Source organism: Setaria viridis, chromosome 3 (genome assembly GCF_005286985.2).
Source record: "Setaria viridis chromosome 3, Setaria_viridis_v4.0, whole genome shotgun sequence".
NCBI classification, from domain to species: Eukaryota; Viridiplantae; Streptophyta; class Magnoliopsida; order Poales; family Poaceae; genus Setaria; species Setaria viridis.
Window position 1 is genome coordinate 47,637,475 of NC_048265.2, and position 13,317 is coordinate 47,650,791.

General features: G+C 45.0%; 1 protein-coding gene across 1 annotated transcript; it reads right to left on the minus strand.

The window, feature by feature from the left end:
- Window positions 1-801: 801 nt before the first annotated feature.
- LOC117848250 (auxin-responsive protein IAA30) lies at window positions 802-4,814 on the minus strand. The gene is made up of 5 exons (XM_034729587.2): window positions 4,301-4,814; window positions 2,547-2,800; window positions 1,578-1,710; window positions 1,402-1,463; window positions 802-1,268 (listed from the first exon to the last, which is right to left on the minus strand). The coding sequence occupies exons 1-5, from the start codon at window positions 4,606-4,608 to the stop codon at window positions 1,231-1,233; spliced, it is 795 nt and encodes a 264-aa protein (XP_034585478.1). The 5' UTR covers window positions 4,609-4,814; the 3' UTR covers window positions 802-1,230.
- Window positions 4,815-13,317: the final 8,503 nt, after the last annotated feature.

The following is a 13,317-nucleotide window of genomic DNA, read 5'->3' on the forward strand; positions in this document are numbered from 1 at the left end:
GTTTATCCGTAGCTATCAACATCTGTGTAGTGGACAATTTCTTGGTACAAGCAGCAGCTCAGATTGTCTTGAAATAAAGCTGGACAAGGAGCAGGCACTTGAAAAGACTCAAAGCTGGCCTGCCATCATTGTTAGGGGACATGATCTCCAAAGCCAAATATGTTTTGCTTAATTAAACACATGCAAAAGCACCTTTAGTTGGGAGACACTCATTGCTACTAGGAAGGTGCAGCTGAAAGTTCCCAAAAATCATGGCAACAACTTCCAGCACTTCAATGCAAGGCCTCTCTCTCTCTCTCTCTCTCTCTCTCTCTCTCTCTCTCTCTCTCTCTCTCTCTCTCTCTCTCTCTCTCTCTAGAAAAACAGAGAAAACAACAGCTCAACTTTGGGCAGCAGCCAACCTTGCATTTGCATCCTTTATCATTCAGGACATGGGGCACAATGTACCAAACACTGGCATGTACAGAATAGCACTCCCAGCAGACAGCAAAAGATGCAGCCAAAGTGTGATGCCTTATAATAGTAGTGAGAAGCTGGGAAATTTTGCAGTGGTTGATGCATATGTGTACATATAAAAACACAGTGCCCCATCACTGTGCACATGCCATGCTCCTGTCTCATAGTTGGCTCAACATATAAAAACACACAGGGACAGGTATGCACAACTGTGCAATGTCTATCCACCACAAAGCAAAGCATCTCCAAATCTCTGACCATGGAATTTATCTATCCTCTTGTGATTCCATTGACACCAAGTCACCAAGATAACTAAAGAATAGCAAAAAAAGAAAGAAAGAAAGATAGGCTCATACAATACATTTTTTAACAGCTTGCAACAATTATTTGTTCCATTGACACACCATGGCAATATAATTAAACAACTTTTGGTGGACAAGATGCAAAAGGGCCCATTCATTAGAAGCAGGGTGCCTTTGCATTTTGTGCCCAAAAAGGAAAAAAAAAGAACAGGTAGAGCAAAAAGACATTGTTATAGGACAGGTACATGTTCATGGCTTCTCTCTTTTGTATATGACAAGATGAGACTTGAACACTGACTGACTGACTGGCTGGCTGACTGACTCACTGGAACTGATAGCACAGTTGACACACCAAAATGACTTCACTGATCAGGAGGTACAGGCTTGGAGAACAGGGACGAGTATGATACAGAGACGAGCAGAGCTGCAAAGCTACAGAGACTTTGGTTCTTGCATCTGGTGACCCATGTGTTCAGCTTCTGTTCTTGCATTTCTCCATGGCCCTTGGTGCTGAAAAAAAGATAACCAATGAGTTGCTGCACTGTGATTTCACCTTCCAAAGTTGCTACTAATCCCAGAACTACAAATCAAGCCAAGAAAAAGATGAAAAAAAATCAGATTAATATGCAGTACTAGGACTAACCGAGGCCAATGGCTTCTGATCCCTTCATGATCCGAAGGCGCTTGCACGATTCGACGAACATCCTGAAATGAAATGGAATTTCCAGAATAACCAGGAAGCTTAGAGGCGAACACATCACAGAATTTTCAGAACAGGGAAGAATTAATGCATGGATGGAGAAGTAGTTTAGTGCTTACTCCCATGGGACGTCGCCGACGAGCATCCAGTCGCCGTCCTTGTCCTCGTAGGTTGGCACGTACTCGGAGCCGTTGAGCAGATCCACCAGCTTGCTCTCGTTCATGCCGTTCATCCCTTGAGACCCACAGCTTCCTGAATCATCATCGCAAGACAGAAAAAAAAAGAATCACAAATTAAATACTGATGATCTGTAACTGCAACCAACTGACGAGTCTACACTTTGGACACTAAATTTTATTGCAACTATTAATGGTTTTTCAGGGAAGAGAAATCTGTGGTTGTTGCTGAGCCGCATCATAAGTGTCTATTTGATCCTTTTCTCTCTAAGATATATGCACGCCGATGAACACGTGGATTAGTTTAGACATGGAGGTCCAAGAACAGCACATGGCAATGATGGGCCAACTGCTCCTGGAGAGCTAAACTACTGAAGCGTGCACACATGATCATGAGCTACATGTACAGCAGGCAGCTAGCAGCTAGATGGCTGGAGATGAGAAGAGATTCTGGATCAATTGGTGATCTGTGTGTTGGGAGGGACAAGGGCATTATGCCAGCCAGGGCAGACACCTACCGAGGATGCAAATCATGGAGTGCACCACTGGCGAAACCACATGGTGACCACCACCGCACATGCGAATGCCAATGCAATCATACACCCAAAGTTCCAACCCAACCGTGCAAAATTATGGAGTGCATTGGTGATCATAAGTTACTTTCCTGTATGTGTAGAGTTTCATTCATGAGCCAACAACATTGTTCGCGTAGAAATAAGTAAGCTGGCGAGAAAAGGCGGGCAATACATGATACTTCAACATGTCGCATAAACAAGAAAGATTTACTTACTTTAATGTATTTTCTAGCAAAGACCATGTTATGGTTTGGTACTCTTTTTTTATGGTGAACTTTGGAAAAAAGAAGAGAAAATGAATGAATCCATGCATGATGAGTACTGATGTGGTATGTACCAATGGTGAAGGAGCTGAACATCTTCTCGAGCGCCTTGGACAGCTCCTGGTAGCTCTTGTACATCTTGAGGTCAACCTTGCGCAGGTACGGCGCGCCGTCCAAGCTCACCTTCACGAAAGCGGCGCCGCCGCTGGCTGCCGGCGAGGACTTGTCGCCGTCGGCGGCGTCCTTGCTGCCGGCGCCCTTCTCGGACTGCACGGACATGATGTTCTTCCGGAACGAGCGCACCGGCGGCCATCCAACCACCTGAGCCCTGCACGCAGCCAAATTACCAAGTGAACATCTGCTTAATTTCTGTCAAAAACAACGCTAATAACTTTGTCATGGAGGTTAAAATCTTAAAACACACACTGACACGCACTAGATTCCCAGTCCATTAATCTACTGCAAATTGCATATGCAACCGAAATATTCTCTCCCTTTTTGCCTTCTACTTTTCACTGCACCCATTTTGTTTTCTACTTTGGAGCAAACATTTACATGTGTATAGAACTATAGATCATCAGCTCATCCAGTGGTCCATGGTACTATTGGGAGGAGAGGTGTCAATTGTTTTCATGGAAAAGGGGGAACCTTTTGTAGGGGCACATGGAGTGTGTACTACCACCTTCCAATTTGCTACCTTTCTCCCTTTTAAAAAAAAATCTTAAACGTGTTCATGTAAAATTTGTACATTTAATATTTTCACATAGATGTATATAGTTCTGAAATTAATATACCGTCCTTAATCACTTTGTTACTCAACACATATATTTGAAAAATGGTAACATAAAATATATTTGAAAAATGATAATAACAAAGAAAGGGGCACGAGTCAGGCAGATCTAGAATGGTGATCCGTGAACGGTGAACCCAATGTAGCTTAGGACCATGCTGCATGGATGTATAGTCCTTGGCAGGCAATGCAAGGGCAGTATGGGCAATAAAATAACAAAAGAAAACTTTGTTTCTACCGTGCCATCAATTCTAAGCCTCGACCGATCAGGATCAACAGGCGAGTGATGTGGAAAATGATGTTGATGTGGACAAAAATGACACTGTGCCAGAAAGAGAGAGAGAGAGAGAAACTAAAGAGAGAAAGGCAGGCGTGGCTTTCTTTTATCGTGTCGGCACTAGGCGCTGTCTCCCGGTGCCCCACACGTAACATGCCGCTGTCCCTCGCTCCTAGTTCATGTCCAGCCGGTGCATCGTGTTCTTCGATCAACTATAAACAAATCTGCCCTAGATCCAGCTAGTTTTCCCCCTCTAAATTTCCATGCAAAGTTTGTGTTTTTTTGCTGTGCAAAGATCTTTAGAGTTTGCTAGCTCTTGATGCATTTTTAGAGCATCACTAGACTACTGCATGTTTTTGTTTTAGATCTCAGCAAATGGAGCATCTACTGTTTCAAAAGTTTGATTTTTGCACGATTTGTAACTATAACAAATGTCTATTATCTTTTCTCGTAAAGGTTGAAGCATTTCCTTGTTCAAGGACATGAAAAATGTTTGCATTTACGACATGGCCTTGCACGGACATATGAGACAATCATGACGGCAGAAAAAAGAGTCGTGTGATGATTCAGGCTGTTGCTTCATGTAATCCCCCAGAGAGAGTCTGGTTGACTACGAGATTATTAGCTAGGGTTAAATTTGCTCAAAAGCTAGTTAGCTCTACATCATGGCATGGAGATCGTTAAGCTAAGCATGCACGTACGGAGATCAAGCAGGGAAGAAGGAAGCTAAGCTCGAGGAGTGAGTGAGTGACACGACGTACTTGGGGGCGCGCGGCTTCTCGGCGGGGTCGGGCTGGGCGGCGGCGGTGACGACGCTGCTCTGGCTTGGGGACCTCTTCATCTTCCCGGCAGGCGAGGACTCCTCCGCCGCCGCATCGACCTCCTCGTCCTCCGCCACGACGGCCGCGGCCGCCGGCTCCAGCTTCAGCTTGAGGTCGATGGTCTCGGCGAAGCCCCTCTTGCCGGAGGCGCTCCTTGTCCCCTCGCCGTCTCCCCCTCCGCCGCCTCCGCCGCCGCCGGGCAGGCCTAGCCGGAGCTCCGTCTCCTCGAACCCCAGGTCCGCCGCCATTGTTGCCGCAGCCACCTTGCTTGCTTGCTAGTTTCTTCCTCGGCTAGCTCCCGGCTTCTTGCTTGCTGGCTGTGGCTGGCTGGCTGGCTTCTTGCTTGTTGGTTGCTTTGAGAGGGTGGTAGGAGGCTGCTTTTCAATTGCAATGTAAAGGCATGCAAATGCAATGGAAGGGAAGTAGATAAAGAGGAAGGGAGCTAACGAGGGGCCACGAGTAATAATGCCAGCAGGGTGTGGGTGTGTAGAATAATAGGGCCATCATAATGCATGGCTGCAAAATTTTGCAAATACCACCTGCAAAAAACAAAAAAATTTCTTTGTGAACCTTGTAGGGTGGTTTGTGTCTTTGTGGTGTAAGGTCACTCGTATTTTTTCCATAATATTTTTCACGAACGTGCTTTACCATGTATTGCATTAAGATAAAAAGCAATATGGCCGGCATATAACCTTAGTAGACAGAGGCTATTAAAGCAGTTATATAGTTTTTCCCTAATAAAGACGGGTAGTAGTGTATTATCTAGCAGTGCTGGATATACTTGCATGCGTGTAAAAGATGGGCTTAAGAATGTAATAAATCTTAATGGATAGGGGGCGTAGGGCAATTTCGAGAGGGGTTCTAGAGTTAGTTGCTTGTTTAGTTTACAACACGGGTTTAGGCATTTTTTTTGCGGGCATTGATGAGTATGTGTGGACCACTTTGTAAAAAAAGCAGCGATTGAGCATTACAATTTGCACTAGCATTCCCCCCCCCCCATGGTTGCGAATTCAGACCAAATAATTCCACTTCATTTTAGCCTATATCTTTTGCATTACCATCAATAAATATGATTATCCAATTTTCTCTCTCTAATATATAAAGCCGCTACTGTATTATCCATGTAAAAAAAATGTCCATTTGAATCTACTTGGTTTTTTTTTAGAGTCCAACATACACACAAAAGGAAATTATTGTTGCTTTAGACATAAAACACATTGTGAATCCACTTGTGGGTTGTGGCACATTTCTTCCTAGTTCCTAGGCATGCATATAGCTACACTATGAGCTTTATGCAGCCACAACAACCAATGAGTTCTTCTATGCTTAACCCACTTCCAATTTTTCTTCGCATCACCAGTTTTGAGCGGTGGCATAAGTCACTAAAACGCATTGATAATTTTTAATGAAGTACGGTAAAACACGTTAAAAAACCCCTAGTCATTTCTAATTTTTAAAAGAAAAATATCACCACATGCATCCATAATTCAGGTGGGAAAAATTTAGGCTTCCCAATCAGTTTGCTATTTTCTTTTTCACAGCACTGGAGCACTAAACAGTTGGATAATTGGTCGTGAGAGGGATGTGTGCAATTTGGTCCAAATCATTGCGATCCTGGGGGCATGCAGCCGCGAGAGGACATGAAAAGGGGGTCTGGTCCGGTCCAGTCACCAGCTGGAAGCCACACGCGTGAAAATGACCATGCGGTGGGGCCCAACTTACCCCGGGTGGCTTCCAATTGGCCGGCTGGTTCCACATGATTTTTTCCTTTAATTTTCTTTTAACACGCACACATAGGCATATGCATCCACTGCATGCTGCTTCTCTTTCCTTTTTGAGGGGTTGCCAAAAAGCGTCCATTCATTTTGTATGGGAATAGCACCTACACGTAGCCTTGTCAACTTGGTTAGTTCGTAAATTGTTTTGTCATTACTCCACCAAAATTTACTAGAGGTCTAAATGCACTTTCATCATCGAAATCATCAAAGTTTGTAAAATTTTATGAAACTTAAATTTTTTTGATCAAATGTTCTCTCAATGTTGGAAGATTTTAGTATTTAGAAAGATTATATGTTAAGTATGTTACACAATTGGTATTCACAAATTGCTCAATAGCTCAATGGTTTGGTTGTTACGAGATGACGGAGAGTTCACAAAGTTAAGCACAATACTTGTCGTGACCACCTACCATAAAAAGAAAGATTTCCACCATTGACCTCCTTTCACAAAAAGAAAGATTTCCACCTCCTAATTCAAAATTTATGATTTTTCTTATCAAAATTCATGAATTTTTTATCAACTTTAATTTTACAGAAATTATGAACCTTTTTCAGTTTTCACTGGCACAATGCATTAGCTTCTCTTCATTCACTAGCATTCGCCATATTTTTTGGAAAAGCCCCAACCTATTTTTATACTTTTTTTTCATTTCAAACCTATTTAATTCGCTCCCACGTGGAATTGAACATGGACCTGCTAGATGCTACTTAGATGCTCTACCCATTAAATTAGAGACCTTTCCACCGGCATTCACCCTGTTGACAGTTATATAGCAGACTATAGCCACCTTGAAATATGCTTCCAGTGCTCTTTGTACCGAGTTATTAGAGATAACATTGAACCAAAACTAAAGGGAAGAATCTAGAACTGCACTAGGCACTATTATGTCACAACGACTATTAGATGGACCGAGGGGCATGTGCCCCTCCACTTTTTGATACACACATTATTAATTAATCCTTTGTATTTTGCAACATAAAAATGCCACGAACTACAGCTATACGATGAGTGCATTCTGGGACTAATGGTGCCACAGATAGTAATGCGATGGTGCGATGGTCCATGGCACCGATGACGATGCAACCATGGTCCGTTTGTGAGAGATCAACGCCGTTCAATTTTTTAAATGTTCTCTTCAGATACTAAATATACTTAAACAAACTCTTTAATTATGTATTTGCCTTACATTTTAAAAATATTTTTAGTTGTAGACTACTGTATAGTTGGTAACGACCAATGCTAGCTATTGATTTTCTTCTCCAATTATTTCTTTTCGCAAGAACAAAGATTACCATATATTTGCAAAATGTATTTTTCCCTTGCGAAACACACTACAGAAATAGATGCTATATATATATTTTAAGTACTTCCAAAATGCTAGACAGATAGGATGAACTATGGACATGTCAATGGAAGTGTCTCTTACCGCAAAAAATAGTTCCAATAATTTATCAAATAATTTTCTAAAAATACGAACGAACGTTCATACTGAGTTAGAAACTTAAACTCGGATCAATATATTTTACTATAAAGAACCTAATCGACTAAGTTAGGCTTAATTCGCGATGTTGATGTATTTCTTAACCTTGTTTTGCTAAGATACTAGAAATAGATACGCTATGAATTGTTCTCACGGGTGGGTGGGGCCGGGTTTTCATGTACACATGTGACGATGCTCTGGCCGGTGGGCCCCCACGGACGGCGGCCATGTGAGCCTGCCGGCGTGTCCCCCGTCCTCCCCCAGCTCCGGCGCTCCAGCTTTCCTTCTCCGCTATGGCAGCGCGCACGTACGCCCACCAACGTCCGAGGCCCTGTCTCCATGCCAAGTGGACCCGAGTTCGTTACCGCCGTCCAGCCGCAAACGTGCACGAATCTCAACGTGTGATCAGACTGCCGGCGGCGGCGGAGTGCCGTCGACCACTGCGCCGCCATTGACACGCAGCTTCCATCTTCCATGCACGTACGCGTGCCTTCGTGGCGAAACGACATGGAATGAGCTGGCTCATGGGAAAATCTGTGGTAGGGTCGGTGAAATCGAAAGGAAGGAATTGTACGTGCAGGTCAGCAGCATGCACGGACCGTGCACATGCATGAGATCAAATCGAGGACACCACACGTGCGAGCTTGATGTGACACCTACACCTTTTAGTTCGTTGCTAACCCAGCTAAGCTAGTGCGTCATGCATGTGTATTAGATAGCTGATCGGCGAACTACTCGATCTGACGGCGATGGTACCTTAACCACGTACGTATACCGTACAGGACACACATATAGTATAATGTTTATTACTGAGGATTGGGTATTGCTTAGTTTTCTTACGATGATAAAACTGCCTATCCGAGTTCGAGGTTCAAGCTCTGATCGAGTTCGAGCAGCTAGCTTAATTAGCTTGGCTGCTCTAACTTGAATGTGCTACAGTGGCGCTCCCCTGGAGTGTGCCATACTCCACGTTCGACCAATCTTGTCGTCGAACGAGCGCTAGCTACTAGCTACCCAACTACAGCCCTAATTAATGACGCACATTTGTTTTATTTTTTTTAAAAATATTTTGATTCTCGTATCTCTGACTGCATGTATGTGTGTCGTTTGATGTCATTAAATCGATTTGCAGGGGCGCCCCGTTTCTTTATAGGGGCGGACGAAATTGCCACCCGTACCTATAAAATAGGGTTGTTACTGTAGCATACAGCCCGTTCCTGAAAAACCATTTGTAGGGGCAGGCCACGGAACGACCCGCCCCTTGAAATGGGGGCGATTTCCAGGGGTGGGCGATGGGGTGACCGGCCCCTTAAAATCACAATTTGCAGGGGCGGGTAATCCCATCACCATCCTGGAAATAGCCCCATTTTCAAGGGTGGGTGACGGCATCATCCGCTCTCGAAAATTATTTTTTAGGGGCGGGTGATGACGTGACCCATCCCTATAAATGGGTACAATCCTTGATGCATGAATGCGCCATGGACATCCTCAGCAGAACATTTGGCATAGTGCCTCACTGCCTTCCTGAATATGACTATGGTAGAAAATAAGCTCACAAAAATATAAACCGTAACTCACGAAATAAGTGTCATTATAAACTAACGGATAAGTCATGTCACGACTAAACATAACCACAACCAAATGATAGATCCCACATAACAGATAAGACATGTCATATTACATATGAAGTTCATAGATCACAACTCAACATAACCAAATGACAAATTCCACACAACAGAAATAGAACCAAGTTTCATTGACAAATAGCACTACTACACTATCCATTTCTTCACTTAGCATTAGCTACTCCTGAGGTAAAGATCCCAAGCATGACACCTATAATCAAGGTCACAACAGCATTAATGGCAGCCATATTGTATCCATCCCCAGCAGCCTTGTTTTTCTTGGCCACAACAGCCTTGTTTTTCTTCCCCAGAAGATGCTTCAACTCTCCCACTTCCAACTTCAGTTCATTAATATACCCTTTCATTTCTCCACACTGGATTTTCAATTCACACATCTCCATCTTCATATCACAATTTGCCAGCTTTATCTGACTTATCTCATTCAACAAACCAGTGCTTGCTGACGGTTGAGGAGGCTAAAATCCAGCACTTGATTGAGTTACTGTTGTTCCTAGAGCAGTTCTTGCCAATTGATAGTTTGGAGGCACCAAATGGGGAAATTTTTCCTTCAAATAGTTTGAGTACTGAGGCTCAAACTAGTATTAGTCACATGTTCTAGGATCTCCCTACATCAACAACACAAATGCAAGTCAACCCTATGGTTCCAACACGGTTGATTCCATGATGTTAGGGTTGCAATCTTACCTTAATGTTGTTGGGGCACTCGTAGAAGATGTATCCTCCATTGCTCCTGAGCCAAATCACCCTGATTTTGCACTTATGGCAGTCGACGAGGGGGAGTGGCATGAACTGGTTGCGGCTTGGTACCGACGATAGGCAGCTGCTCAACATGACCTTCACTTGCTTGTTCTCGATGGATGTGGAGGAGCTAGAGGACGACGAGAAGGTCGACAGCTTGCCTTGCCTCCCTTGTCCTCCTCTACGGCGGCGGAAGCTATGGCGGTGTGCGGCGACAGTGGAAGCTTGGCGTTGTGGCGGCGTTGTGCCCACGCGGAAAGAGGCGCCGTGGGAATTAGCACAAGAAGATAAATACGTTAGCCTCCATGAGTTAGCCTTCATGAGTGGGAGAATCAAGAGTACCGCAAGACCGGCCTTCGTGAGTGGCAGAAAATCATGTTGTCAATATGCACTCTAATGATGTGTATATATGGTTCTATTTCCTTATTATTATTTCGTATGCTTAAATTGAATTTACGTAACATATATTCTATGTCGATCACTATAGCTTCTTCTATTCGGTCGCACACTAGACTATTAGAGTGAAATTAGCAGAACCAAAAGTTTTAAAAACTGGCTAGCAACAGTTTCGACAAATTCAAATTCAATCGCTGATTTTTTTGACGGGAACGACATTTCACCCGCCCCTGAAGACACCGTTACTAGGAGCGGATGATGGTGTCACCCGCCTCTAGAAATGTATTTGCAGGGGCGGGTGATGGCGTCACCCGCCTCTGGAAACGGCTTTATAGGGTGGGCCTTTTACCTGCTCCTGCAAATAGTTATTTGTAGCTGCGAAAGCTAAGAGCGAGTAGCGTGCCCGCCCCTGCAAAGGCTATTTCAACCACCCGTCGAAACCGTTTTTTATAGTGTGTGCCACGTATATGCGAACTGTTAGTGTGTTAATTGGGACTTTTAATAGCAAACCTTATTATGCAAAAATATCTCCATGCAAGAGAGCGTATTCTTGGAGGAAATTAAAGGAAGCCGGAATGCTTGAACTCGTTGCCTCTGACGAACTAGGGCGGATCGAGAAGGAAAACAGGCAGGCCGGAGGTTGAAGAAGCACTTTGACCGTTGGGTTTTGAGTCTTTTGACCTTGTTGCTGGCTACAAAAATGGAGAGCGCCGAGGAAGCAAGAAATACACTACACTAGTGGTTACACAGACAGAGGCAGACCCATTATTAACCAACAACCATGCATCAATTATGGCCAACAAATTTACAACAAATCCATGGCCCATGCATGCATGTTAGCATGTACTCTACACGCCAGTGCCAGAATCAAGATTTGAGCAGTGATCAGAAGTTGAGAACAGTGAGCAGGCAGGCCGGGGGGACCATGGAAATGGCGAGAGGTTGAAGAAGTGTCGTTGCTGATCGATGAACCCGTTCATGCACCTGTCACGTACGTACGGCCACGCATCCGTGTCAGCTGAAGCTCCAGCGTGTCTCCGCCGCTGACCTGCGTGATGAGAACGACCGGTCAGTCCATGCTGGCGATGCATGCATATGCATGGGGTCTCCTGCCAGCCCATGAAGTGGCCCATCTTTTCTAGAACCTGCTGCCACTTGTTGTTGCCTCCCAGATCTCCGGTTCTGACATGCATGGCGGCACCACAAGATTTGCATTTGTCATGGGAGGCAGTACGTATTATCCAGAAAGATGTCTATATATAAATCTCATACTACATAAAGAATCGAGGCAATGTAGAGAGCTACGGAAAAACCACGGCAACTTGGCTTGTGAGGGGGAAAAAAAAATAACTGAAGCACTTGGCAAATGGGGAAATTTCCACAATTGGGCGAGAGCCTTGACAGTGGAATTGTAGAATGGAGGTGGAAGGCCTATGGGTCATCAAGTTCTTATTTTTCTTGCAACCATAAGTACGCGTGGAGCTGTTTTCCCCCGGCCGGAATTTGCAGGTCAGACGAAAGATCCAGCAGATGGGTCGATAGCTGTGTGCGCCTCGATCTACTGAAACATCTCAGCTTGGAGATTCACGCACACCATGCGTGCGCACCAGCACCAGGCACCACGTAACGCCCGCTGGCCGGCCTCAAAAGCTTGCACTACGAGCACGTACGCTGCCTGTACGTACGTGTGGGTACACACGTCCGTACAACGTGCATGTACGTCGACGATCGACACGCCCCAGCTGTGCACGGGCCTCACTCTGTCACTCACGAATGCATTCAGTCACTGTCTGGCCAAGTGCGATGAACCGTCACCGGCCGATGGACACGTAATGCGTAGGTACATCTACACCGTGATGCATGATGAGTTCGCCGGCCGGCCGGGCTTTCAATTTGTTTTAGCTGGCGTTTGAACCCGTGTCACCCGGCGCCACGGCAGGAGAGGAGGAGGCCGCGCTCAATTACTTGCTGCGAGAGGTCAGGGAAAGGCCCCGGTGCACTGCACCTGGCCACCCTCTCTGATAGTCTCACCTCTTCAATTCTCTCACCTGTCCGAAGAAAACGTACTGTAAGTCTGTAACCACGCATGCAAATGTGCGCCTGAAAAAAAAAACCTGTTAATGCATGCACGGTTCCTTCTCCCTACGCGAGTGCATGCATGCATGCGCGCGCGCGTGTGCATTGTTAATCTCGCTCTCTGCAGCCTTGCGACCTCCACATGCATGCATGCATGCCAGCGTGCAGTGAGAATGAACGCCACGTGTCGTCCGTGTACGTGCCTGAGCTAGCTGGCTCGTGGGTGCTGGTCTAGATTCTAGAAGCAGGAGTACGGTCCTGGGCCCAGCAGCCATAGTTCGATAATGGACGATCTCGGGAGTTTGCCCGCCTGCAATGGCGTACGTATACTCCATGGCAACACCGGAACCGACCCAATACACACCCGATCAAGTCTGTTAGTGTTGCGAATCGTATAGATGCATACTCTTAAATTCTCGAGATCGATGAAATCACCACTGACGTCTTGCTGTCAACCGGCACGTTGTCTACCACTGAACGAATAACGCCGGTTAAATCATGAAATAAATTCAGAAAAATGCGAGCGCCAATGTCGATCGAGGACTCGAACTCTAGTGGGAGGTTCCACCATAAGGACTCGAACCCGATCAAGTCTGTTAGTTAGCTGTGTACATTTAAAAAATTGAAATGAAATTAGAACATTCATTTCTCTTCCGTCCCTGATCTGTCACCCCTGCTGAGTTCTTGACAACATCTACTTCGATCTCAGCTTGGAGTATTTTTCCTTCACCCGCCAGAACACTTATCTTCCTTAGGCTCAAACATGGCAAACATATGTGATAGAGTTTTGGGAAAAAAACACAAAATCCGTCGACAGAAAAATATCATTTCTCAAATAATGT

What these genes read in the sequence shown, in the direction of transcription:
- LOC117848250 (XM_034729587.2), bottom strand. Translation starts at nt 4,608, where the DNA reads ATGGCGGCGGACCTGGGGTTCGAGGAGACGGAGCTCCGGCTAGGCCTG. An exon ending in GTTCAGCTCCTTCACCATTG is followed by an intron (nt 1,711 to 2,546) that starts GTACATACCACA and finishes ATGATGATTCAG; the next exon opens with GAAGCTGTGGGTCTCAAGGG. An exon ending in GTCGGCGACGTCCCATGGGA is followed by an intron (nt 1,464 to 1,577) that starts GTAAGCACTAAA and finishes ATTTCATTTCAG; the next exon opens with GATGTTCGTCGAATCGTGCA.